Genomic DNA, 27341 nt, shown 5'->3' on the forward strand with positions numbered 1-27341 from the left:
CGCCGCAGACCGCCCGCGGCAGAGGCCGCCCCGGTCGCGCCGCGGCGGGAGCGGCCGGCGGAGGCTGCGCTGCCGAGGGGGAGGGTCGGGGGGAGGGGAGGTCACCCCTGCCCGCCTCCCGCTGCTCCCCGCCCGCAGACTCCCGAGCAGCAGTCGGCGCCCTGCATCCCGCTGCCCCGGACCCTCCCGCGGGCGCGCACCGGGCTCAACTCAGGTAAGAGGGGCCCTCCCACCACGGGCATGGGGGGCGTTGAAAACCAGAGACGGAGATGAAGAGACGTAGACACACACGGAGACACAGAGACACAGCCGGGGAGAAAGAGAGACAGACACAAAGACACACACAAGAGACGCACAGAACTACAGAGACAGACCGCACCGAGAGGGGATAGAGACACGTCCACGGGGACAGACGGACACACAGCGGGGAAGAAAGAGAGACGGAGGCACAAGAGACCCATACACACAGAGACAGGGAGAAAGAGACACACAGAGACTGATACAGAGATACACAAAGAAATAGACTGGGAGAGAAACGAGACACAAGAGAGACCCTTATAGACTCAGAGATGGGGACACAGAGAGAGACAGATATAAAGAGAGCTACAGAGAGACAGACAGGTACACACGGAGGTGGGTATACAGAGGCAGAGGCACAGATCCAGGCAAGGGAACCAAGGGACAGAGTAAGGGCCAGACACACAGACACATGCACCTGACCTGGAGAGACAGTCTCACAGAGAGGTGCACCTAGGTACACTGTCTTAGATAACACAGACCCACACATGCCTGCCAGGCCTCCACAAAGTTCCCTCTGTGTGAGCTGGTGCCTCTGGAGGTCTGGGCTGGCTGGCTGGAGTCCTGAGTCGGGGGAGGTGCCCAGGGCCACACCGAAGCTGGTTACACTGCCCATCCTTCAAGGCCTTGGGCTTCCTCAATCCCACCCACTCACACTGTTCTTCTGAGGGCTGGATGTTCAGTGGGCAGGGCCAGGCCATGCCCACTGGTCAAAAGGAGAATGAGTTACAGGCTGCCTAGTGCAGCTTCCCCACAGTAGCCACACCCCCATCCAGGTGCCCAGAGCCAGCTGTTGGCTCTGTGGGGTAATGAGACCTGCCGGGAGGCCAGAGGTGTGGGAGCGGGCTGTCTTCCCTACGCCTCTCCTCCTAGGCCTAACCCCACCCCTTCCTCCTCACCACCCTTTGCCTTTGCTCTGTACCCCCCACAGGCTCAGAACTGCAGGCGGACGTCTTCACTGTCCGGGAATCATTGAGTGTGTGGACAGGACAGCCTCCTTGGAAGGCCGGCTATACCGGAGTCCCGCCTCGGCATGGGCCTTGCCATTGAGGCAGCTTCTCAGTCTGTGCTTGTCTGAGGGGGCGGCCCGTCATGGGGGCAGCCATCTCCCAGGGGGCCCTCATCGCCATCATCTGCAACGGCCTCGTAGGCTTCTTGCTGCTGCTGCTCTGGGTCATTCTCTGCTGGGCCTGCCACTCCCGCTCTGCCAACATCGACTCCCTCTCCGAATCCAGTCCCAACTCCAGCCCTGGCCCTTGTCCCGAGAAGGCGCCCCCACCCCAGAAGCTCAGCCATGAAGGCAGCTACCTGCTGCAGCCCTGAAGGCCCCTGGCCTAGCCCAGAGTCTGGGACTTAAGTCCGCCCCACTTGGAACCTGGAATTGGGATCCCAGGGTCCAGCCAGCCTGGGGTCCAGAACTCAAGAGTCCAGCCTGTCTGGAGCTGGACCCAGCAGCCCAGAGTCTGGTCGGCCTGGCTCCAAGAGGGGCTCTGCTTGCCCTTGGTAGACAGGCCTGGGGTGGGGGATTCATGAGTTGGTGCTAGGGCCAGGGCCATCTGGACTCTGCTTCATCCCAGCGGTCGGGGCTGGGTCCACCGCCCCCTAGGCCAAGCGCCTCCAGGCCCTCGAGGTTGGGGAAGCAATCCATGGCAATAATGGGAGGGTGTCCAAGCTGGGCCCCTTCTCTGGTCCTCCTACTGTTTGCTGGATAATAAATGGAACTATGGCTCTACCCTGAGATTTTCTCCTCTTCCTGGGGGCCTTGCTGTAGCAAAACGAAAGGTTGTGGGTGGGCTTCCAGACACAAGTTTATTTGCGCAAAGTAGGAGGGGGTAATGGTGGTTGAGGGCCAAGTCCTGGGGTGAGGTGCTGGGACCAGGACTGGAGCAGGGTGCTAAGGACAGGTGCTGGGACCTGATCAGGGGCGCGGTCACACACGTAACTGGGTGCTAAGGCTGGGCTGGGGTACCAGGGTCAGGTGCTACAAGTACGGGGTTCAAGACATCGGCCAGGCCTTAGGGCCAGGCCCTTAGGTCTTGGGTTTCACTTCCCTCACCAGGTTCAGCAGTTTGTCCAGTTTTGCGATCTCCGCAGCTGGATCCTTCTGCACTTCCTGGCCCTTATTTTCCTGGGGAGAAGGGAAGTACACATGGGGGAGGAATGGTGAGGGATGGGCCGCCTCTCTCTACTTCCCAGCACCACATCCTGAGCCCAGCTTAGGCAGCTGTGCCATGCCTCTCTCCTGCCCAGTTAGATTCCGGACCCCTGCTTGCCGCCCCCAACCCCCCCAGGATCCTTCCCCATCCCAGGTTGGGTGGCAGGGGCCCAGCTGAGGCCTGCAGGAGACATCCAGCTGTTTTTGAACCTCAGATCAACATAGGATCCTTAGGCTGGGAGGAGTGGGGGAAGCCAGGAAGAGCTGTAGCCCAGGGCCTCTACCTGTTGGGAGCACCCTTCCCACAGGAAGCTCCCTGGCTGAGTCCTAACCCGGAGCTAAGAGGTGTGTGTTTGTGGAGGGAAACGAGTGTGGACAAAGCCACAGGTGCCCTCACCTAGTACTGTTACCTGGCACTTTCAGGTCACGTTGGGAGTGGGGTACCGTTCGGGGCCAGGCCCGCTGTGTCAGACATACCCAGGGTGGGGGCAGGTGTCAGGAGACCCAGGAGGGCTGATGGGATATCCTGTGTGATTCCAGATGTCCTTGGCTGGGACTGTCCCTCAGAAGAGCGGGTCCTGAGTTTATGACCCCTCACCCCTGCCTACAGGGCACTCTAATCCTTTAGCTGGTAAGCTGGGCCCTGAGAAGAAGAGAGCTGGGACACTGGGCTATGTGTCCCTCAGGCCCTGAGAGCGCCCTGGCAGACCAGCACCAGTGCCATCCTCCCTTCTGTCCAGGCGGTGGGGCGTGGGCTGGGCTGGGGCAGCTGCCATTCCCCGCCTCCCTTTGTGCCTGGGCCCCTGCCCTCTCAGCCACCTGTGCCCACTGGTCACTGGCGCCTGCCCCAGCCTTGCCTGCTGAGGGCCCAGTGTGGATCTGGCCCGGACTGTGAGGTGGGAGGAGAATGCAGGGCCAGCAGGCCCCTTCCTGGCCCCATCTTGGCTGCTGACACCCTGTGGAACTCAGATTTCCTCCTGGCGTGACCCCTGCGCCTGTTCCCAAATCTGTCTCCCCCTCCCCGTGCGGCCCAGTGCCTTTGCCACTCCCCGGCTCACCTCTGCATTCCTGAGGCAGAGGACAAAGGTGTCTTTTTCTCCCTCACCCCGCTCTCTCTCGCTCCCAGATGAACCTCGTGTTCTCTTCTTGCCCTCACCTCATCTCCTGGGAGTCAGGAGATCTGGCTTTTAGTTCCAGCTTTGTCATTAACGCCCTATATGACTTTGGGCAAGTTCGGCCCAAACTGTTTCTATCTATACAGTAGTTGGGGAAAGCAGGCCTTGACCTTTGACAAGTTGGGCTCTGACACCAATCCTGGGAAGCTCCTTGGGCTGGGAAGTCGGGCCTCTGTGGCCAAGCCCTTTTGGGAAGATCAGGGAGACTGCCGCCTGCAGAGAGGGGCGGTAGGGATGCCCAGAGGACTTCCTTTGGCCCGAATCACTTGGCTGCTGATAGAGTCAGGTGGTGATTTCACAGAAACTGCCAATCCACCCAAGAACTAGCCCCCAGCTGTCACCTGCTCAGGTCCTCTGATTCCCAGGTACCCGTGTCCTCAGGTCCTCAGAGATAACAGATGCTGAGCCTTGCTCTGAGAGGAGTTGGGACTGTGGGAGGTCCTTGCATCCCTGGGTCAAAGTGGGCGGGGCAGGCCCCCACCCAGATCTACTGCCTTCGAGGTGTGAGGGTCATACCCCAGCCCCAAGGGGTCACCACCACCCCTCCCACGGGGCTGTCCAGCTCTCCTAGCTCAAGCCTGGGTTTCTCTCCTCACTAAATTAAGAGCAGATTTTATCTGTTCCACAAATTGTACTGCCTTCTTCCCCCTCCTTGAGGCCAGCTAGCTGGGCTTAGCAAAGAGTTTTAGACCACACCCAACCCCCGCCCCCCATCCCATCCCATCCCACCCCACCCCCAGCCCACCACAGCCTCTGGGCCACAGCTGCAGGCACTCAGCAGCCTTCTGAGTATTTATAGCCAAGTCTACCCCCTCCCCCAGCTGGCTACAATTACAGGCCCGGCCAAACTCCCAGCCCTTGCCTCCCTGGCCCTGGTGGGGAATAGGCCAGGCTGGCACGAGAGGGTTAGTGCCGTGGCCCCTACCTTGGTAGGGGCACCGGGGGGCAGGTGCCAGCCGTTGAAAGAGACAGGCCGCTGCCCTTGCCTCAAACTGCAAGTAAATGCCTCAAACTGCAACCAGGGGGTACAGTCATCAGGGCAACATGGCCCAGCTCCGGCCCAGCCCTGATCCTGGCCCAGAACCTGGCAGGAAGCAAATTCTGTTTTCTCTCCTAGCACCCAAATGGACAGGACTGGGCTCTAGGTTTTTGGACGCTGGATTTTTAAGTTGGACCTTTGGGCTCTGGATTCTAAGGCCTGGGTTCTTAAGTCTGAATTGGGACTCTGAGAGCTAGACTTTGAGGTCATGGCTCTGGGCTCGGTGGCCTGTATTCAGGGCCCTTGGGCTCTGGGCAGGGTCTCCGGATCATTAGAGATTCCAGAAAGGAACCAGAGCTCAAAAGGAGGACTGCCTAGCTGCTGACCTAGTTACCCTCCTCATGACTCATTTCCTACTTCCCGTGTGGACCCGGAGCTCCCAGTTCAGAAGCCCTGTGCAAGCCCAGCCAATGAAGCAGAAACTAAGCCTCAAGCCCCTGCCTGCATGACACCAAACAAACCAATGATGCCCGTGTGCTTCCCCCAGGCTTCGGGTCCTCGTAGTCACCTGCTTACCTGATGTCTCCACCTGGGGGCCCCACAGGTAACTCAGATTCAGCATGTCAGAACTGATCTGTCTCCTGCTTCTCCTGTGTTCCTCACTTGGGCAATGACACCACCCTTACCCTGGGTCTCCAAAGCCAGAAACCTGGGGGCCACCCCCGGCTCCTCCCCTTTCTCTCAACCCCCTGCCATCCTGGAGACTTTCTCTCACGGCAGCCTGAACTCCCCAAAACCGTACCTTCGGCACCTTGCGCAAATTGGGTGAGAGCTTGAGGCAGGTGACGTGCCCACGTTCATCGCCCACAATGATGACGGGGTGGATGGGGTTGAACTGCACGTGGGTGAGCTTGTTCTTTTGGGCCACCACAGGCTGGTTGCATATGGCTTCGTACTTGTTGATGGACAAGTCAAATACGTGGGTCTGGGAAGAGGTGGGTGTCAGCACACTCGGGGAAATGAGACCCCTGTCACCCACCTCAGAGTAACTGCCCCTGAACTTTCTGGGGAAAGTCGACAGAAGCCTAGGCAGTGTGAGAGGCAATTTGTGTCTCTGTTTTTCCTGTGGTTGAGGGAATGGGGATAAAACGTTTAGGAAAAAATTTAAGTCTATGCAGAATTAACACTAAGAGCAGCTGCCATTTATGGAGCACTTACTATGTACTAGACTCTGAGCAAGCATGTTACATGGTTGCATCATCGAATTATAATCCTCACAGCCACTCTATAAGGTAGGTTCTGTTATTATCCCCATTTTATAAATGAAGAGAAAGAGGCTCTTAAGGCTAACTTGCCAGTAAGTGGCAGAGCCAGGTTTTCTACCAACTAATATATGTCAGGTGTTCAGACAGTGCATGTCATAAAGGTGCTCAACAGGGACTTCCCTGGCGGCACAGTGGATAAGACTCTGCGCTCCCGATGCAGGGGGCCCAGGTTCTATCCCCGGTCAGGGAACTAGATCCCACATGCATGCCGCAACGAAGAGTTCGCATGCCACAACTAAGGAGCTGGCGAGCCGCAACTAAGGAGCCCACCTGCTGCAACTAAGACCGGGTGCAACCAAATAAATAAATAAAAAATAAAATAAAATGAAACTGTTTAAAAAAAGAAACGGTGCTCAATAAATGTTTGATCTTATTTTTACCGCATCCTAAGTCCGAACCATTAGCAACTCTTGCCTAGACGACTGTGGCAGCATCCTAACCGGTCTTCCTGCTTCAGCTCTTGCCCTTCTATCATCCATCCTTCATGCAGCAGCCAGACTTACCTTTAAAAAGTCTAAAATCCTCCAATGGTCTCCCTGGGCACTCTACATAAAATCCAGAGTCCTTACTCTGGATTCTGCACTGTCTGTTCTCATCTCAGGCTCTCACCCCTTCGCCTACTAGACCCCAGCCACCCTACCTGCCTGTTTCTTAAACCCTTCCAGCTAATTCTCCCTTCAGGGCATTTGCACGAGCTGTTCCTCTGTCTGGAATGCATCCCTGCATCTTCACCTGGCTGGCTCCTTCTTGTGACTCAGCTCTCAGCTTGAATGTCACCTCTTTAAAGAAGATTTCCCTGACCACTCTATCTAAGAGACCACCAAGTCCTTTCCTTTTACATCACTCTCTCTCGTTTTAAAGATATAACAGTTGTGTGAAGATATAACTCACATACTATAAAATTTACCCATTAAAGTATACAATTCCTCTTTTTTAGTACATTCACAGTTATGTAACCATCACCACAACCAATTTTAGGACATTTTCATCACCCCCAAGAGAACCCTTATACCTATTACCAGTCATTCCCCATTTTCTCCCAACTCCTCTAGCCCTAGGTAACCACACATCAACTTTGTCCCTATAGATTTGCCTATTCTAGACCTATATAAATGGAATCATACAATGTTTGGTCTTTTGTGACTGGCTTCTTAAACTAAGCATTTTTCAAGGTTCATTCATGATATAGCATGCATCAATACTTCATTCCTTGTTATTACTGAATAATACTCCTTGTGGATATAGCACCTATTGTTTACCCATTCATCAGTTGACAGACATTTGGGTTGTTTCTACTTTTTGGCTGTTATGAATAATGTTGCTACAAACATTGGTGTCCATACATCATCCTCTTTTAATCTCTGCCTAGCACTTAACACTATTGGGGGTTTTGTTGTTGTTCCTTTTGTCTCTTTCCCTTCACTGGAACGTAAGTTCTGTGACAGCAGGAACCTGAATCACCAGGCCCTGGCCCGGAGCTGGGAACCACAGTTGACCCTTGGTTACTCATTTGTTCAGCAAATAGATGACTGACTCGAGGGTGATGCCTTGATCACTATATTCTTTTCTGGTAGGTGCTTCTCAGTTTATATCAAAGTCCAAAAGGAAAATGTACTGCATAAGAATTTCCTCACAAACTGTTTCTGAGCTTTCACCAGCTCTCATCATTGCATAGACCCCCTTCCACTGCCCCTTCTCAGACTCAGCTTGCACACTCCCAGGGATGGGGACCTTGCTGCCTTTTAGACACTATTTCAGTCACAGATCAACTCTGGCTCAGAAGTTTTTCCCTACATCAAGTTGGCACCTGCCACCCTGTAGCTCCCTCCCCAGGGCCCTCAGAGAGGATAACTGCTCCTCACGGCACCTTAACCCCCAGAGTGCTCTCTCCTTCAAGGTGAACAGACCCACTCTCTCCTCCAGGTCCCATGGGATGAATGATCCCTCTTTTGACAGGGGCCTGGGTGGCCTGGCCCTTGAGGATACACAGTCCTTATGTTCTGCCTTCCCCCACCTGACCTGGGCATGGCGTGGGCTCTCCAGGAGGGAGACCTTGAGACAGCTCATCCTACCTTCAGTAGGGGGTCAGCTGGGTCAGGAAGGGGGCACTCACCCTCCCATTGGTGGTGACTGCTGCAAACACGGTGGAAGAGTATGGGGCCCAGGCCACGTCGCCCACGGCTGAATTTAGGTCATAGATGAACATCGGGGTGCTGCAGTGGGGAGGGGTGGAAAGCTCAGGGCACAGAGGGCTTACGGTGCCAGAGCCCTGCCGGCCCCAGCCCAGGGTGGCGCCTGAGGGAGGGCAGGCCCCTCACTTGATGGTGTGGTCCCAGATCTTCACAGTCCAGTCGGAGCTGCAGGACATGAAGACCTTGGTGTGGTAGGGGTTCCAGGACACAGTATCCACTGCCATGCTGTGGGCGTCATAGGTGCTGAGGAACTGGCTGGAGTAGGATTTGGAGCACTGCGGTGAGGGTAGGGAAGCGGGGTTCAGGAGTGAGAGAGGTCAGCAGCCACCACTTCCCTGGGGGCCCTGGAGGGTCAGGCCCTGAGATTCCTCTTCTGTCCTCGCCCCACATCACTGTCACAGCTGAGCTGGGGCCAAGCTCTCGGCTGCATTTCTCACCCTCAAAGCAACCAGAGAGAAAGGAGGGGCTTAAGGGGCTGGGCAGGGGAGTCTTCCTGGAGGGTGAGGCAAGTCTGCCCAGAGGATTCCAGGCCTGGCAGAAAAGGCCTTCCCTCCCTGAACCCAGGCAGAGCAGGTGTAAGGGGCCCTGGGGGAGGTGTGGTGTCTCGCCTGTGTCCAGACCAAGGCCTGCAGACGGGCAGACAGAGCGCTGGATCCACCTGCACGGACAGAAGCCTTGCAGCAGTGATAAACGTCCCACCTTGCCCAGGTGAGAGCAGGTACGGAGCCTGGAGCAAGTCCTAATCTCACGATTTCTCATTCGGTTTCTTGCCCTGAGCAGCAGGCCCCTCACACCCTCCCTCCAGGAGACTGAGTGGCCAACTAGCCTCTTCCTCTCTCCCGCACGGCCACTGGGAGGGGGGGAGGGGGGAAGGGGGGGAGGGGACCTCTTTTGCATTCAGACCAGCTCTGCCTGGGCCTCAGGGGCTCCCGGGAGGCGGCCTGTAATTAACATTCTGAGTCTCTGAGCCTAAGAAAAGATTGCGGCAGAGCTATTTCTGGGTGGATGAAGGTTCAGAACCATGTTCACCTACTAACACTGAGACTTGGCAGAAACTGGCCCTGAAGTTCCATCCCGCTGCCCGCTGGGATGAACCCGGTATTCAGAGATAACTTTCCTTGTTACCTGGCCTTGGAAGCTCAGCTGAAGTTCAGATCTCCTCCAGGAAGTCTCCCCAGAATGTTCCAAGCCCCCCAACCTCCACTCTCAGCTCTACCTCCTCCACTCCCAGGAAGGGGGCAGGACCCAGAGGGAAGGATGCTGGGCTGGGCCAAAGTCACCCTCTAGATTCTCCGTCCCCTTTCCTGCACTCGGCCACTCTTCCCACCACCCAAGCAGGTCAAGAAATGTGTTCTCTTCCCACAAGCAGCCTTCCAGAACTGATGAGCCCTAAGATCTGTCCGAATAGGGTCTGTTGAGAACGATAAGCTCCCAGGTCTAAGGGTCCCTGTAAGGAGCTAGCATTGAGGGCAGTTCACCTTGTAGACTTTCCCCTCTTCTGTGCCCACTAGGAACAGGTAGTCGATCTCTTTGTGGAAGTCAAAGGCGGTGCCACAGCCTTGGGAGAAGAGGGAACAGCTTTAGGCCGGTTCTGGGAGGGAGGCTCCCAGCACCTCCTCTACCCAGGATGGCCTGAGCCCTGGTGCTTGTGAGGGAGGGCTGGGGCCAGCCAGGCAAACAGAAACCGGGCCTCTGGCCTGCAGCTTGTCCCGGGCAGTTGGGACTCTGCAAACGGGCCAGGGCTTCTGCAGACAGGAATGGGGGCTGGATAAACAAGGCAGGGATTGAGTCAAACAGGGTCAGGGTCAGGGTAAACAGGGACAGGGTCTGCAAACAGGGATATGGTCTGTGCAAACAGGGTTATAGTCTGCATAAACAGGGGAGGAATTGAGTAAACAGGGAGAGGATCTGGGTAAACAGGGACTTGATCTGCATAAACAAGGATGGATCTGCATAACAGCACCCAATCTGCATAAACAGCGGCGGGGGGGGGGGGGGGGGGCGGGGGGCGGTCTGCAAATGGCCGAGGGCTGGGCGCACTGGGCCAGGCTTTCTCATCACCTCCGGTCAGGCACAAGTGGAGGCACGGTGCGGCAGAAAGAGGGAGGACCAGACACCTCATGGGCTGGGGTGACATGGCCAGGCGTGGATGTGAGGGGCTGGGGCTCTTACCCACTGTGTGTATCTGCAAGCCCTCGACATCCTCGTTCGTGCTGTCCTCCACCTTCAGCTTGATGACATCTGTGTGAACCAGCTCGCTCTGCAGTCACACAGGGAGGGGGAAGCACATGGGTGGGGCTGGACCGGCAAGGTTGGGGGTCCCTCTGTCATTCATCTCCCCCCACTCCCTATCTCCACCCCTGCATGGCCCTTTCTGGGAAACAGGCACCTTCACGAGCGTCCAAGACACGATCCTGCCATCAGATGATACAGAGAAGAAGTTAAGGTTGTGGTCCATGTCATCCTTCTGCCACTTGACCTGAAACATCCCAAACTGTGAGCTCTAGGGTGTTGGTTTAGGGCCCCTCAAGAACCCATCTGAGGTCCAGAAGCCACTTCTGGGAGCCCATATCCCAGAGTCCCCTGATTTCCCCACCCTCCCTCCTTCCACTCATTCCTCTCTCCCTGAGCATCCTGAGGCAACAGGCCAGACGGGGCACTGCCCAGTGTCCGGGCTCAGCACTGGAGGTGCCCGGTTCCTCCCTGGGTTGAGTTTTAGCAGCCCAGTTGTAAGAAGGCAGTGGCTCTGGGTTTGACCTCCTTACAGGGCCTGGGAAGGACAGAGCCCATCAACCAGCTTCCTCATTTACAAAACAGGAACCATAATAGCATGGGCTTGTTATAAGGAATAAATGAAACAATGAATGTGAAGCCCTTAGGTCAGAACATTGCAAATATGAAGTGTTCAATAAATATTATTAGCTAATATCCTCAGTATGACCATCATGCTAGGAGTCAGGGTGGCAAGGCTCTTGGGGGGCTTTTTCCTGCTTCCTTGGGCGGTGGGGAGGAACAGCCTCCCTCCACCACCCTCCCCATCCAGGCTTGGCCTTTCTCTAGGCGGCTCTCTTCTGTTCCCAACTTCACTTCACCACTAGCCCCTGCTTCCAGAATCTTGCTCCCAGATCTCAGATGTGAGCTGCATTTCTCCATCTGCAAATTGGGGTTAATAATCCCGCCCCACCCATCTTCTCTGGGCTGGAAGCAAACATATGCGAAAGTGTGGGAGACAGAGCTGTTGTCTTATGAAGATGACACGCTTGAGGCTCAAGTTTCTGTTGCCAGATGTGGAGGCCTGGCCAAGCCATGTCCGGGAGAGCTGGGGCAGGGCTGGGTGCCCAGATCTTCCCACCCTCCAGTTCCCTCCAGGCCTCCTGTGCTGGGGCCACTGTCCCTTCTCCCTGTCACAAGGAGAGGCCCAGTGAGGGAGGACAGGAACCCAGGGCTGCTGCCTGTAACCACAGTTGTCACCTGGCCCTTGAGGGGTGTGTGTAGCGGGGAGGGGATTGCTCCTCCAGGGCCACGCCCCAGGCCTGGCTGGTCAGAGCTGCAGGAGGGCAGACCCAGTCCTGCCTGGATCTGTCTGGGCAGGCTGCTCTTTTGTGCTTTCACTGGGGGGCCTAGAACACCACAGAGCTTGTGAGGCACAAGTCAGAGCGGCCCTGATGCTGAGACCGCTTCCTCTTCTGTGTAAAGGGAGTCCCTTCAAAGGGGGGAGGGGACAGGGGGTGTCAAAGGCCAGGCTGTAAGAGGCGCGAGGGAGCTGCCAAGGGAAGTGTTTAATGAGCGGCCCCCAGCGTGCACGGAAATTGTATTTCACACCCCACTTAGCAGCCTGATGCCCAGTTGGGGGGTGGTGTGTGTGTATATGCAAGTGAGCCATGTACGTGTGTGTGTGCGCGTGTGTGTGCCAGTCACACACGTGCTCCTGGGGTCGAGGTGGGAGGGTAGGAATAAAGAGGGCCAAGAGGGGGCAAGGTGGAAGTGGGGTTAAGAGAATGCATGAATGCCCAGGAAGCAGGTGGTAGGGAGGAGACGGAGGCCTGTTTCACCGACTCCTTCTCTTTTGCCTGATCTGATTAGGGCAGGCATGTTTGACCCCAGGGGTCTGCTCATATCCTTCCTGCCCCCTTCCCTTCCCCGGTGTAGCACAGAATACACACACACACACCCTGCAGAGTGTTGTGGCTGAGGCTTCACAGCGGGGCCTGAACAGGGCTGCACTACCCAGATGGGCTCCCCTGGGAGGAAGCCTGTGCCATGGAACAGGAACCCAGCCTCCTTCGGACAAACAGTTCTCTCCCTGGCTCCAAAACCTTCCATGGCTCCCCGCTGCCAACAGAACAAAGTCCTTCTGCCCCCAGCCTGGCATTTGAGATCCAAAACAACCTATCTCGTTCCTCCCAAGACACAGTCCCGTTGAGAAGGACTCTGATGTCTCTGACACCTCATTCGTCAGCCTGGCTCTTCTTCAAGCTCCAGGATATACAGCCAACTGCCTGTAGGACATCTCCTCCTCTGGTTTCTTATATTAACTTCTGGCCAGAAATCCATGGATTTCCTACTGGGTCCCCCAAGCCGGAGTCCCAGGCACCGTCACCAATTTTTCCTTTTCCCCATATCCAATCAGTCGTTTCCTGCTCTTGATTTTACTGCCTCGACAGCTCTCAACCCTACCTCCTCGTTTTTATCTCCACCGCCCCTGTTGTAGCTCAGGCTTCAAGATCTCTCATGCTGTGGCCAGAGGACATCTCCAAGACACTACCTGACTGTGGGACTTCTTTGCCCCAAACCCTCTGATGGTTGGGCAGTGATTTTCAAACTCTGCTGGGACAAACTCTTAGGAGCCTTGTGAAAGTAGCTCAGGGGACGTGGGGAGTGATAACAGGGGACCCTCAAGCAATCAGGACCCTGACCCTACCAGAGCAGCCCCACTCTCGTCTTATTAATACGTCGGGCTTCTGTACTGACACTTCATTTGAGACCATTAACATGCAAAGTCCAAGCTTCCTACTTGCTAGAGAAGCACACTCACGACTGAGCTCCCGTACGTTTCTCAGGAGTCCCTGACACTGAGCTCCGTGCGGTGTGTTGTTGCCCAGCAGGCCCCTCTGCTTGATGCCCCCGTGTCTTTCTGGTGCACGCGTGACCCCTTTGTACCCCTCTTCATCTAACGAATACTTCCTCGTTCTTCACGATTCAGCTTAGGTGTTGCTTCCTTTAGGAAGACCTCCCTGGCCCTCTGGCCCCTGGTCCCCATCCCAGACAATCTGGACAAACCTCAGCGCCCTCATGAGCCCTCCTTAGCACACTCCGTATCCTGCTCAGCTGTGGCTGCCGTATCCAGACACCAAGCCCTGAGCATCCTCAGCTCCCAGAGGAGAGAACAGGCAGGAGCTGATGAATGAATGGATGAACGAGGAAGCAGGGAGGGAAAGAGAGCGGAAGAAGAGAACAGGAAGTCATTAAAGGAGTGAGAGGCAGGCCCCTCCCATGTCGCAAGCTCTGATTCCAGCCAAGGACTCTGAGTCTTCGGTTTTGCAAAGGCAGCAGCCCTGTTTTCCTGACAGGATGGTGGGAGAACAGAAGGCTACCCCGTCCAGTGTCCCTGGCACCCGCCCAGTGAAGGGGAAACTGTGTCTCCTGCACACGCTACTTCTCTCTCCAACCTGCGATTTGATTCAGAGAACAGAGCAGAGTGGGAGTAGGGTAGCTGGCCTTGGCCCCTCGCCCTCTCCTGGGCTTGAGGAGGATAGTCAGGCCACCCGGAGATGCTCCGTGCTTGGCCCTGGGTTGTCTGCCCATGCTGGGAAAGCCGGGCCGGGGCTGGTGCTTGTTCAGTTTGATCAAAGCGAGCCTTTTCTCCTCGCCCTGGGCTTTAAAGTCTCTGCAGACACCCTCCCCGTGTCTGGAGACTTCCGCGGGCCTGGACCCAATGAATGGGGAGGTGGGCTTTTCAGAGGAGAGAACTCCTGAGGCTGCAAGTCTGGCTCCTGCTTTGGTCGAGAACTGTGGGGAGGGTGTTTAGGGGGAGGGGGTGCCCCAGCTCTGGGTAAAGGATGAAGCTGAGAGGCCACAATATCCCCTGTGCCTGGACAGCCTTCCCTCTGCTCAGGCCTGTCTGGGAGCTGAGAGCCAGTGCCTGGGGTGGGTGTCCACATGACTCAGAAAGCTCAGGGCCAGACAGGCAGGGGTGCAGAGCCCGCCTGCAGACCCTGTCAGGGCAAGGGGGAGAGGAAGGTGAGAAGACAGATCTCAGCACTGCCTGAGGAGCCCAGAGGCCTTGGGCAACTTGAGGCAGAAATCTACGCTTAGATTCTCCCAGGCCTGCCCATGGGGTGAGGGTACACAGCCTCAGAAGGAGGGGGACCTTTGGAACACAGTGAGGAAGGGCCTGCAAAGCCAGAGCTAGGAGACTCTGAGAATGAAACTGTGAAATCCACTCCCAGCGCAATAAAATGGGAGACGCCGAGTCAGGGTGAAATCTAGCCCCAGTGACTAGGTAATGGTCCCATTCTCTGCCTGTCTGGAGAAGATGGTTGTTACACAGAAGCCTCAGGGACAGACGTCACCTACCAGGCCTTACAGCCCCACCAAGAAGGCAGAGAACGGGCAGTGCCTACCCCTATCTGGTAGTTCCCCAAATCTAGCCCAGATGGCAGAAGAGAGCCGCTGTGGGGAGCTGAGGAAGATCATAGACCCCTGGAGCCCTTGACACACTCAGCAGAGGCCCGTCAGGCCCTGGGGGCTTCCCACCACGGGCTCTGAGTCACTGACCACTACACCTAAGAGATCCGAGATCCTTAGCAGACAGATGGGCCCTGCTTGATGGGAGCTCTGAGGCAGCGGACCGCAGCTCTTACCACAAACCCTCTTGCCTCCTGATGCCTCCCCTCTGCCCTTCTCTGCCCCTTCTCACACCCAGCTCCTTGGTCTCTAAGCTGGTAGCTGTCATCCCCATGCCCTTGCCTGTGGCCCTCTCCTCCCCAAGGCCCCTCGTCCGGTGGCTCCCAGGCCCACACGCTACTCAGTCCCACCCACTTCTCCCACCCTGGTCCAAGGCTGACCTGCCACACGGGGTCTGTGTGCTTGGACTTGGCTGAGCTGCGAAAGGAGGGCTGGGAGGAGGGCTTCTTGAGGTTGTAAATGGCCACGTTGCCGTCGTAGTGGCCCACCACCACTAGGTAGGGGTGGTCCACGTGCACGTCCAGACACAGGATGCCGCTCTCGCTGCTGAAGATGTATTCGGGGAAGCTGGGGTTCTTCAAGCTGTAGAACAGCAGCATGCCCCGGCCCTGCTTCATGAAGTCATCTGCCGCAGGGAAGAAGGTGGCGGTGACTGGACAGTCCCTGCTGGGGAAGCCCCGGCCCCTCCCTTACAGGGTGGACAAGCCCTGCCCTGTTCTGCCTCTGACAGAGAACGTGGGAGACCTCTTGGGGCTTCATCTTCTCTGTCCATGAGACAGAATCAGGCGACTTGTCCCACCCCCTTCTCAGGGTTCACGAGAGGATCCAACAGATAAGGTGACCCGGCATATCTGAGGGACGGACAGTCATTCTCCTTAGTCTCCCTGGGGTACAGGAAAGGGGGGGCTGCAGGCTCAAAGAGTTGTTAAGTGAAGAATGTGGGTAGGCTTGGGAAGGAGCAGTATCCTCAGAGAGGGTTCAGATGCCCAGCCCATCTCCTGCCCTTAGGTGCTGGGATAACGGCCATGTACCCCTCATCCCCAGCCAAGGACAGGGGTTCAGTCTGGACTAACACGGAATTGCCTGTAGGAGTCCCACACTAGCCACCTGTGGGCATCTTCCCAGACCCTCTGGTCCCACAGTCCCCAGCTGCAGCCTGAGCCCTAGCTCTAAGCATGCTCCCAGATTCGAAAGGTCCCAGGCCAGCCAGTCAGGCTTCCATAGGCCACCGTGCTATCCCTCTGGCCTGGGCACAGCCTTCGGTGATCAACAGTGGACCGCTCAGCAGACGCCCTCCTCCCGGCCCGCCCCATGGCAAGGGAACGCCTCCCACACTCCTTCATTCTCCGCACGCTTGGCGCCCATCCTGATAACGCAGTCACTGAATGGAATACAGTCCCAGCCCTCCATTCCCGCTCTCCCGCCACCAGCCCAGGACCCTTCCCAAGCTCAGAAGAGCCAGAGCTGGAGAGGTGGAAGTCTAGAGCAGCCCCCTGTCTTGGAGGCCCTATGCTAAGGCAGCCTTTTAGCTCCGCCGGCCCCCCAGGGCTATCTCCTCTGCCCCTGGCCACTGCAGGCCTGGGCTCTCCTCCCAGACTGGCCAGTCCTGAAGTGAGGAGCCCATGGGCGGGAAGAATAGGGAAGCAGCCCCAACTTGGTGAGTTTTGCTGAGTCATTCTCTCTGTCTTGTGTCTAAGGCTGCCCCTTTCTTGAGGGAGCAGGTGACTGGGCTGGGCTCAGGGACAGTCTGGGCTGGGCTCAGGGACAGTCTGGGCTGGGCTCCCTGGGCTCTGGGCATGAGCCCAGCTAAGACCAAGTCGCAGGTATCCTCACCCTGGGCACTCTGCAAGCACAACGGATGCTTCCTGGGAGCCAGGGTTAGGGAGCAGGGAGCAGCCAGGAGCCAGGCTGGCCTTAGGTGGGCAGAGCTGGAAGCTGGGGCCAGCAGGCCTGTCCACCAGCGCAGCTGTCTGTGGGGGAGCCCACCTTCTCTTGCCGTGGCTAACTGCCACCAGCTCTGGGACTCCTGTCAGGAACCCCTCCCCTGATCAATTGCACTGGAGTCTTCCTGTGCAAGGAGGGGGCTGCCCTTGGAGTGGAAGGTACAAGGGTCCAGCTTGAGCCACGGGGAGGGCACGCAGTGGTTCAGGAAGGAAAATGCTTCTGCTCTGGGGAAAGTGAGGAAAGCCAGGTTGGGTCACCCTGTGCCCGGCACCATCTCAAAGACTGGCCTTGAGGTGGGGGATGGGAGCTGGCAGTACCTCACCCCGTAGGGCTCCAGGCTGGGCCCCAAGGGCTGACTCTTGAATTCAGGGAGAGATCTGCAGTTGGCTGAGGGGAGTGTCTTTCCCACCCAGACCACGAAGGGCTTGAACCAGGCAGTGTGACAGTCACTTGCCGTTCTTTTAATTCATGACCCAAATCCTGAGCACCTGATCTGGGCTTCCCCCTGGGCTGAGCCTGGCAGGGACAGACACACCCCACTGGAGACGTGGGCTTGCCCTCAGTGGCCCCTAGTGTGGTGACAGGGAGCCAGACCCCGCGGCTGAATGGGTAAGCCCTCGCTGGGTAATCAAAGTATTAAATGCCAGGCCAGAGGTGAGCTATAGATGCCCTTGATGTCCAATCTGGCCTTGATGTCGGGCAAGACTGACAGAGTGGGAGTGGGCGGGCCAGAGGGCAAATGAAAGGCCGGGTGGCTGGGTGAGTGATGCTCAGGCTGAGGACTCAGATGCTCTCCTTATGGCACCAAGGGGCAAAGGCAGGCATGACCTCACACTTGCTCTCACTGTGCCACGGTATCTGGCCCCTTGAGGGACAGCAGTGATGACTCACTTTCTCTAGACACGTTTCCAGCACCCCATGCCTCTGCACATGCACAGAGCCTTCATGACCAGTGGAACCAGGAAAGGAGGGTTGGAAACCCTAGGTCGGCTTAGTAACTCTGCAGTGAGGACATCTCTGACCCACTCACAGAACCACTGGGACTAGACACTGAACTATGGCCCCCGGATTTTATAGGTGGGTAAACTGAGGCCAGAGGGGAGAATGATGTCCCCTAGTGCATTAGACCCATTGCTTGGTGTTTGCCACACCCAATAGCCCATTTATCGCTGCAGTAACTCTGCTCAGGGTAGTGGCACTAATCTGATCTTTACATGGAGGTGGAGAAAGGAGGAAAAGGGGGCACCAGACCTGTTGGGGTGGTGGGGTGACTGGCACAGCCAGTCCTTCCAGAATCTGGACTAGAGAATGAGTAAGGGCCAGGGCAGTCAGGCGTGACGAGAGGAAACTTCTGGCAGAGAGAAGTGTGGATTTCACGAGGCAGGGACACAGAGAGCAACCAGCCACACAAAGGCCTGAGGTCCTGCCTGCGTTCCCAGGCCACATGCATCCTGACAGTAAGTCTCCCGTTCTTAACCTGACCCTAGGGGTCTCTGCTAGTTGCAACCAAACAAGCCCTCCCGACATAAAGATCACAGCTTCTCGGGACTTCCCTGGTGGCTCAGTGGTTAAGAATCTGCCTGCCAATGCAGGGGACACGGGTTCGATCCCTGGTCCGGGAAGATCCCACATGCCGGGGAGCAACTGAGCCCGTGCGCCACAACTACTGAACTACTGAGCCCACGTGCTGCAACTACTGAAGCCCATGCACCTGGAGGCTGTGCTCTGCAACAAGAGAGGCCACCGCAATGAGAAGCCCATGCACCGCAATGAAGACCCAATGCAGCCAAAAAAAAGGATCACAGCTTCTAATCATGGCTAGACCATGTGTTTCCTGAATTCCAGTTCAGGGCTTTGTCTGCCAAACCTCACCAGGAAAGCAGAGAAAAATTCAGCTGGGGCTCCCTCTCCACTCTGTCTTATTCTCTCTCTCTCTCTCTTTTTTTTTTTTTTGTGGTACGCAGGCCTCTCACTGTTGTGGCCTCTCCCATTGCGGAGCACAGGTTCCGGACGCGCAGGCTCAGCGGCCATGGCTCACGGGCCCAGCCGCTCCGCGGCATGTGGGATCTTCCCGGACCGGGGCACGAACCTGTGTCCCCTGCATCGGCAGGCGGACTCTCAACCACTGTGCCACCAGGGAAGCCCCCACTCTGTCTTATTCTATGATCTTCTCATGCCCGTCTCCAGCCCCCTATGAGACCTCACTGTTCCACTCTCTAAGTGTGCCCAATGTGACATCACTTCCCTAACCTGCAGCAGTGCCAGCATAATAGCATCATCTTGTCTTCTACAAGTCCTAAAATGACATCACTACTCAGATCACCAGTGGTCTCCGTGTGATATCGTTGCTCAGGCTACCAGCAGTCCTAGTGACATCATCGCCCAGCCTGCCATCATTCCCAATACGATGCCGCCAGCCAGGTCACCAGCAGTCCCAGTAAGACATTGGCATCAAGGTCACCTACAGCGCGTCAGTTCCCAGTGAGAGGTAGAATCCCATCAGGCTCAAGACTCACAGAGCCTTGGACCCTGGGCCCTGGGGTACTTTGTCGTGAATCCCACAGACTACCTGGCTCCCCACAGCAGGACCGGAGGCCCAGTGACATAGATGGCCGCCCCCAATCCCACACTCCATTACATAAAGGGGCAGGAGCCCTGAAGTCTGGGGCCGGCGAAGGAATTCCAGGTTATTCCAGGCCATAGCATTTCAGTGAGTGTGTGTGGCTGGGTGAAAGGGAAAGAGGAATAGAGGAAGGGAAAGGGAGAGAAAGACAGAGGGAGGGCGGAGGGGAGGTGGGGAGAAGAAACCACGTGGTGTGTGACTCCAAGACGGGGGGAGAGGGCCGCTGGCCTGGTCTTAGCTCCACTTTGCACTTTTGCCCTTCTCCAGGAAGCCTTCTAGACCGTCCAGCCTCTCCTCTGTGAGTGCCCACACTACCCCCAGGAACTCCTCTACCTGTACCACATTATTACAGGTGGTTGTGAGCAGGCCTTTTCCTTAGCCTGCCACCAAAGGATGGAGTGAGGGAGCATGCCCTGGCGTGGCCCAGCAGGCTTACTCTCTCCAGTGAGAGAGTTGCCTCCTGCTAACCCTGCTCCGCTGGATAATCTCTAAGGCCTCCCTGACTCTGACCTTCAATGATCCACGAGATTTGGGGGAGGAGAATCAACTCCCTAAAAGAGCCTGATCTGGCAGTTCTCAGAAAGCCATGGTCTCAGGGGACGGGTAGCTTAATTCCACCATAGACCAAAGCCCTCACTGCCCTCAGTTCCCTCTCCCAGGGCCCTAGCAGAGTAGTGCCCAGTGAGGAGCATGGATGGATGCCTTCTTGGACTGGCAATCACCAGTGTGGGCCTCCGCCCCACAGCTCTACCCCTGCCCTACAAGGAAGAGCTCTAGATCACCCTGGAGAGTTGTGGATGTCAGGAGAAGCCTGGGCTTCTGCTCAGGATTCAGGGTGGGCAAGGCAGACCGAGGGCATGTTGGGGCATCTGGCTAAAGCCAGGTCAGTGGTCAGAGGGAAGTAGATGCCAGGCTGCAGAGACAAGGATACCAAGCCAGTGTCGGTCAGCAGGCCTCCTCCTCTCTTCCTGTGGCTCCCAAACGAATCCAGCCCAGGGCTGACTCTAAGGCAGCAGCTGTTTAATGACTCCCTTATTAAGGCATGAAAAAGGCACTCGGAGTGGGCTGTGGTAGGCAGAATAATGCCCCACAAATGTCCATGTCTTAATCTCCGGAGCCCATAAATATGTTATTTTGCACAGCAAAAGAGATTTTATAGATGTGATTAAATTAAAGACCTTGGGATGGGGAGATTATCCTGGATTATCCGGGTGGACCCAGTGTAATCACAGGGGTCCTTAGAAGGGAAGGAAAGAGGCAGGAGAGTCAGAGAAGGAGGTGTGACAACAGAAGCAGATATCGCAATGATGCAATTGCTAGCTGGAAGGAGGCCACAAGTCACAGAATATGGGCAGCCTCGAAACTGGGAAAGTCAGGGAAGTGGATGGTCCCCTAGAGCCTCCAAAAGGAATGAAGTCCTGCTGACACCTGATTTTTGCTCAGCAAAACCCAGTTTAGATGTCTGACCTCCAGAACTGTAAGATAATAAATTTGTGTTGTTTTAAGCCATCGTGTTCACGGTAATTTGTTACTTCAACGATAGGAAACTAATACAGTAGGCTTTCAGGGGAGGTTGACCCAAACTCTACTTTTAGGAATCAGAGGGAGAGGCCACTCAGGATGGCTGTTCTCTTGCTCTCTGCGCATCCCCTGATCAACCAGTCCCTGCTTCACCTACACCTTACTCACATGACCATCTAATTCTCTTAATCATAGGACTTAATCAGTAACTACCTACGTGCTTGCCCCCTGCCCCAGCTGCTGGTTTCCCTGGCGACTGATGAGCCAACCTGATGCCAATTCCCCCTATAAATGGTAGCCTCCTTCTCCCCCAGCAGCCAGGATTGTGGCCATGTCCCGTGTGCGGTCTGCCATACATGGTGTGGGTGTTGCTCCAGGACCTTTTGCTTCTGACTTGTAAGATTCCCTATCCAATAAGTTGCGGGTGTCTCTGTCACTTTCTCTGGGCTCCTTCTTTGGTCTCACAGCTGGGCGGTTACCAGGCTTGCAGGCCTGTGGGGTGCAGCCCAACAGCCCCGCAGATGGTACCTTTTTCTGGGGTGGTTTGGAAGCAATCCCTCTAGAAGTTGGGGGGATGGAGGCAATGATCCCCAGCTCTTCTGATGACAATAATGAAACCCTCCCTCAGTTTCCCACACCCCAGCCCTGCTATCTTGGACTCCAGGAACAGATATGCCCCTTGGGTTAGGATTTTCAGTCTCCAAAGGCAGGGGACTGGCCCAAGGCTGCCCCCAAGAAAGTACATCAGTGCTAGAGTGCTCCAAACCTCCAGTGTGGCCCACAGACCATGGTGCCAGGCTTCCAGGTAGCCTTCCGGGTAGCTGGGCTTTTCCAAGAGCTCTCACCTGATTAGAAGCCATATTTAAACAGTGTGGGAAATAAGAGCACAGCCTTGGAGGCAGAATACATCAAGCGGGACATTTAATTTGATTTAGGGAAAATGAGGCAAACATTTGAGAACCTAAATAACTAACCAGTAATTAAACTAACAATGGGAATGCCCTTGCACTACAACCCGGTGAGCACAGTGGCCTTTATGGACTGTATTTACAAAGAGACCTGACAACATAATTAGTCCTGTAAATTTTACATAGCCTGCAGCTGAGGAGTGATGGATTTTGTGTGTGGAGGATGATCGGGGAGAAATGAGGTGGATGAATTTCCATTTTCAGTAAATGAAATTAACACTGCTTAATTAGTGAAGCTGACAAATAAATGATCAGGAAAGATTTAAATCCCTACAAGGGCATCCCTGGCCTGGGCAGGCTGACGGACCGGCCAGGAGGTGGTGGGGCAGAGTGGGAATGGGTTTAGCGCTGGGACTCAGGGCCTGACTCTGGCCCCTTTTGAGGGTGCTGTCCCTCAGAGGCTGGGCTGAGGGACAGCTGGCTCTTCTGCCTTTCTAAGATGTGTCCTGCTGGGAGGCTTCCTCCCCGTCTCCTGTGTGATAGCCAGTCAGGACCACACAGTGTCTAGGATCTGTTCCACCATCCCTGCCCAGCAGATCACGAGGAGTCCCCATCTCCCTGCTGTGAACTGCCTAATGGGCTGGAAAGCACCCCTTCAGTGCAGCAGGCTGATATAATTGCACCCCAGCTTTGCCCCGTGGGCCAACTCTTCCTAGACTACCTCCTTTGCCTTCCAGTGTTCCTCCATCTGCTTTCACCTGCTGACAGCCTTTCTTCACTCTGCTGAGACATGGAGCCTGGTCCTAGAGGGCACCCCAGTCTCTGCCCTATATGCAGCCTGACATGTCCACCATCTGGTACCCAGCAGCCACGAGGGGAGGCGGGAGTGATCGCTTCTGTGCTGTTGCAGGTAATTGCCCGGGCTCTTTTCCTCACCTGCTTGCTCCTGGCCTGGCTCCAGACGACCAGCCTTGGCCCCAGTCCTTCCTAGGGTGCATGCCTACCCCTGCCCAAGTCTTATTTGGCTGGGTCAGAGAATCAACATCTGGGAATTCCAGGCAAAAGGAGCCCTGGGCTGAGCTCATCAGGGTCAAACCCAACAACAAACCCAAATTCTCACTTTAGAGTCTGGCCACAGGAGGCCGAGTCTGATAATGGGAGGTTGGCTGCTGGGAATTTCCAAAGACAGTGTGACGGATGCTGGTGAGCCAGCTGCCCCTCACAATGACCCCGTCCAGTAACTAGGGTGCCTTTTGCCTGCCTCAGCTTTGCCCCTCTTTCTTCCAGGGAGGCACCTGGGCACTTGAAAGCATGGGACTCCCAGGAGCGACCCCAGGAGTGAATGCAGGGGCCCCTCTGCATTCCAGCCCAGCCTGGCTCTGCTCAGGCCTCTGCAGATTGATGCTGACACGTACAAGGCTCTGGAGAATAGATGCCCGTTGGAAAACTGCTCAACAGCTCCCATACCAGTGACAGCAAATACCACCACCGCCGCCACTGCCGGGCCCAGCTCTCTAAGAGAAGAGGTAGGGGCCTTGTCTGATACCCCTCTGTCCCTATAGCCCCCGCTCTCTGCTCAGGGCCCCGGAGGGTCCTGTAGGAAAGCTAGGAGACAGAATGCCAGACAAGTCAGCAATGGTTGTCCTTTATGTGCGAGTGGTTCCTACAGCTCATGGGGCACGTTTGCTGCTTTTCTTCCACGCATGTCTCATGACGGCCCTGGGACAAAGGGCCGGCAGGTGTCAGCCTCTCCAGGTCACCAGTGAAAACACCAAGGCTGAGAGCAGCTTCTGGCCCCAGGTCACACCACTGGGAAGTGACCCTCCAGCCAGAAGGTCTGCAGCTGATAGCAGTGCCATCTAGGCACGTGGATGTGGCCAACAAAGAACAAAGAGACCCTTCCTGGGTGTGTGCCTGCCCAGAGGAGGCCTCTGGGCCTGTTGGGCTTGGGGCCATCGATTCCTGTGGGGTGGGTTATTCTTCTCCACCGCTCCTGGCTAGGGCTGCCCCCATGGACAACCTCTATATGACCCCAACCAGCTGACGCCCCTCCTGGCCCTCGGCGAGAGGAGGATAGGGCTAGAGCTGAAGCAGTTTCTCCTCCCACCTGCTGGGGAGCACCCCACGTCCCTACCTCAGTCCTGGGCAGAGAGCCTGGGCTGATCAGCCTCAGAGAGAGGTCCACACCCACTCCTGGGAGGGCCTGCTCAGCCCCCTGCCCTGTTCCCGGCCCAGTAGCTGCAGCAGAGGGGGAGGAATGTGCTAGTTCCCTGCCAGAGGGGGTGGGCGCTTCCCTCTTGGCAGTAGCCCATCCTCAGGAGTGGGGACACAAAGCGGGCATTTAGGGCATCCTCAAAGGCGGCCCAGACCATGAGACTGGGCGCAGCTCCAAGGGCTTCTCCCTGAGAGGAATGACAAACACCCACTCCTCCTGGCCCTCCCCTCCCTCCCGACACCGGTCAAAGAATGGGCTGGGAGGACAGGCGGTCTGAGGGGCAGAGACCAGAAGCTTGTATGCCTGCCAGCCAGCAGCAGCTTGGAGAATGGGAAGGTTTTTCTGTTCGCAGAAGCTAATCCTCCTAGCCAGAAAACATGTTGTTCGCCTAGGGAGCTGCGGCTAACGCGAAGTATGGGGCCCTCTCCCGTTAGGAAGAGGGAACGCCCAGGCCAGTGCAGAGGCAGGGGTTTCTGCAGGGACCAGGGAACACGAAGGGAAAGCAAAGTGCCACACGGTTTCCACAGCACTGCCTCCTGCTGTGGGGTGATGGAAACTGGCGGGGACGGGAGCATCCCGGAAGAAGGTGGTCTCCCAGGGTTCCGGGCCAGTGATGAACATCAAGCGCTTGCCCCCCTTCCCCACCCTGCCTGCTCCAGGGCCTGCTCAGGAAACTCTCCTCCTTCAGGCCTCACCACCAAATCCCTCCCCAGGTCTGGTCCAGTCTACCTTCTCATCCTTCTCAAATCTACTTCTCCATCTCCACTCCACGCTGGCGGTGGTTCAGATCCTGCCATCTCTCCTTGGGATGCCTCCCCAGTCTCCTAGCTGGTCTCCAGCCTCCAGTCTCACGCCTGCAAATCCCCGCTGCAGTGGTTGTGTCCCAGCCCTTCTCAAATTCCTTCAGTATTTTCCCCTCCGGAGAAGGTCCAAGCTTCCTGGAATGGCTTACCAAGCCCTTTGGGGGCTAACACTGGCCCCCTCTACAGCTTCATTTCCTCCCATATCTCTCATGCCTCCAGACCTTTGCATATGCTTCTCCCTCTGCCAGAAGCCCTCTCCCCCTTTCTTTACCATAATAACTCCTTCGAGGCTCATTTTGGCATATTCCTTCATCCAGCACTAATTGCCAGTATGACAGTGGGTCTTCTCCATTAGACTGTGAGCACCCTGAGGGTGCTAGACTTGGTCATCTTTGTATCTTTCACACCTGGCAAAGAGCCCTGCACTGAGTAGGTACTTCGTGTTTGCTGGTTGAGTGAGAAAATGAACAAATAGCCAGATTACTTACAGGAGCCATGTCCCACCGCAAACAGATCATTGTACTTCGGATTCCTGCAAAAGAAATAAGAACCCCTTGGCCCAGGAAATGGACATGGCTCTCCCATGTACAGTGGTGCCTTAACTACACTGTAGACATCTACTGTTGAGCTTAGAGACCTGGGACGATCCCATAAGAATCCCAGTCTCACTTTTTTCCGTAATGCTACGCGTCACCTTCAAAGTGATTAAGCGCGGTAGAAGCGCCCTGCTCAGGGCTTGTTGGCACGCAAGCAGGGGCTCAGGGATTCCAGGTTTTCTGCAATGTCTGTACTCACCAGCAGAGGGCGGTGACGGCCAGGCGCTTGGCTTTGTCACTTTGGAACTTCCAGAGAGGAAGCAGCGTACCCTCCTGGTCCCGGTATTCGTCAGCAGGATCCTCGTAGTATTTAAAATCTTAGACACACACAGGCTGAGTCAGCCCTGGGGCTGCCACTTTCCGTCTGGGCCTCCTTGGCCAAAACAATTAACCTCTTTGTATTTCAGAGTGGGAATAGTAATAGTACCTATCTCAAAGGACTGTTGGGAGGATTCATTGCTAATATATGTAAAGTACTTAGAAAAATACCTGGCACAGAGTAAGCTCTCTACAATGCTGTTGTTACTGTCATTGTCGTTTTTGGAGGTAAATTACATTAAAGTGGCTATGTCCTCAAGGATAATAATTCCAGGTCTGTCCATCTTCATATCCACTGCCAAGCCCCGCTGGAGCGAAGCTGCCTGGCTCCCTCATGGGTCCTTGAAGCTCAAGTTCATCTCCTGCCCTAAATTGTCTCTACCTCCCGTTTCCTCTAACTTAGGTAGAAGCCCCCTCCATCCTTCTACTTGTCTAAATCAGAAATCTTGGTAAACCTGGACTGATCTTTTTCCATCATTTCTCATGTTTTCCTTCTGATTATCTTTTCAGTCCATTCACTTCTCTCCAAACCCATAGCCACTTCCTAGGTTCAGGCCCCAAAAGCCATCACCCAGACTCTTACGCCACCCTCCTAGCCGGTCTCTCTACCTCCGGACACTCCTCCAGTCCACATTCTGCAGAATAAACCACCTCCCCTACTGCCCTGAAAACCCCTCGATGGCTCCCCTTGCACAGGGGCTCCCTGGTCAAACCGAGGCTCCTGGCCACTACTTCCATGTCATTTCCAGCCAACTGTTCACCTACCCTCTGTATCAAACAGTGTCTAAAACGTCCTGCTCCTCCTGAAAACTCCCACTCACTCTAGATCCAGATCAAACTCCCCCTGCTCTGTGAAGCCTTCGCTTGCTTGCTGAGCAGAATTCTCCTCCTCCTCCGTCCCAGCCCTGCCTCTCGTCTGCTGAAACGTGTGTCATACAGCGTTGCCTCTCTTTATCCTTTTGCCTGTCTCCCCCCGGCAGACGGCTCCTGGGGAGCAGGAAGCACATTATTTTCATCTCTGGACCCGCAGTGCCTAGCACAGGGCCAGCCACAGAGCAGCCACCTGATGACTGTTCAAAGAAGGCAACAAAATAGATCAACAGAAGGGAAATGGTTCTCGGTCTTCTTTCCAACCCATTAGAAAATGATCCTCTTATCCGATGTGGTCAAGGACATCCCCAGGCACGGCCCCAGCCTCTCTCACAAGGCCCCACACTTCGAGGTTTGTGGACTACATTCAGCCCTCAAAAATGGCTCAGACAAAAAAAAAAGAGTGGTCAGAGGCATGAGCCTTGATCACATCAGAGATCCCTGAGCTCAGACTATCTTTGAAAAGACTTCGTTTCAGAGAGGAGATTAATTGGTAACACTTCTCTGTTTTCGCTTCTTCCCAAAGGGAAAAGTGTATGCAATTTAAAAAAATCAAGGTTCAATACATTTTTATGTGACTGTGTTCTTATAAATGAAAAAGGTTCACCAAGGCCAATTTCTCCATGGATATTAATCATGTTTGCAGCTCTTTGGTGGGCTGATTGCAGAGTCTGGGTTTCAGGAAGCCAAGCTGTGTGAGTGACAAATTCATTCACAGCTGCCGTGTACTTTG

General features: G+C 55.7%; 2 protein-coding genes across 2 annotated transcripts in view; one reads left to right on the top strand and one right to left on the bottom strand.

Annotated features, from left to right (window-relative positions):
- On the top strand, nt 1-2023 carry ENHO (energy homeostasis associated). The gene is made up of 2 exons (XM_060101436.1): nt 1-214; nt 1229-2023. Exon 2 carries the CDS (start codon nt 1390-1392, stop codon nt 1618-1620), a length of 231 nt encoding a protein of 76 aa, XP_059957419.1. The 5' UTR covers nt 1-214; nt 1229-1389; the 3' UTR covers nt 1621-2023.
- A 260-nt stretch (nt 2024-2283) lies between these two features.
- DNAI1 (dynein axonemal intermediate chain 1) overlaps nt 2284-27341 on the bottom strand; it is a 63962-nt gene continuing 38904 nt past the window's right edge. The window contains exons 11-20 of the mRNA XM_060101357.1: nt 25620-25737; nt 25313-25356; nt 15191-15435; nt 10513-10602; nt 10296-10383; nt 9602-9681; nt 8250-8398; nt 8045-8144; nt 5409-5591; nt 2284-2425 (exon numbers count right to left, since the gene is read on the bottom strand). Coding sequence (XP_059957340.1) covers nt 2327-2425; nt 5409-5591; nt 8045-8144; nt 8250-8398; nt 9602-9681; nt 10296-10383; nt 10513-10602; nt 15191-15435; nt 25313-25356; nt 25620-25737 — 1196 coding nt within the window. The 3' untranslated portion in view covers nt 2284-2326. The remainder of the gene's footprint in view (nt 2426-5408; nt 5592-8044; nt 8145-8249; nt 8399-9601; nt 9682-10295; nt 10384-10512; nt 10603-15190; nt 15436-25312; nt 25357-25619; nt 25738-27341) is intronic.

Source organism: Mesoplodon densirostris, chromosome 6, assembly GCF_025265405.1.
Source record: "Mesoplodon densirostris isolate mMesDen1 chromosome 6, mMesDen1 primary haplotype, whole genome shotgun sequence".
NCBI classification, from domain to species: Eukaryota; Metazoa; Chordata; class Mammalia; order Artiodactyla; family Ziphiidae; genus Mesoplodon; species Mesoplodon densirostris.

Bases quoted from the DNA above. Each gene is read 5' to 3' on its own strand.
- ENHO (XM_060101436.1), top strand. From the start codon at position 1,390: ATGGGGGCAGCCATCTCCCAGGGGGCCCTCATCGCCATCATCTGCAAC.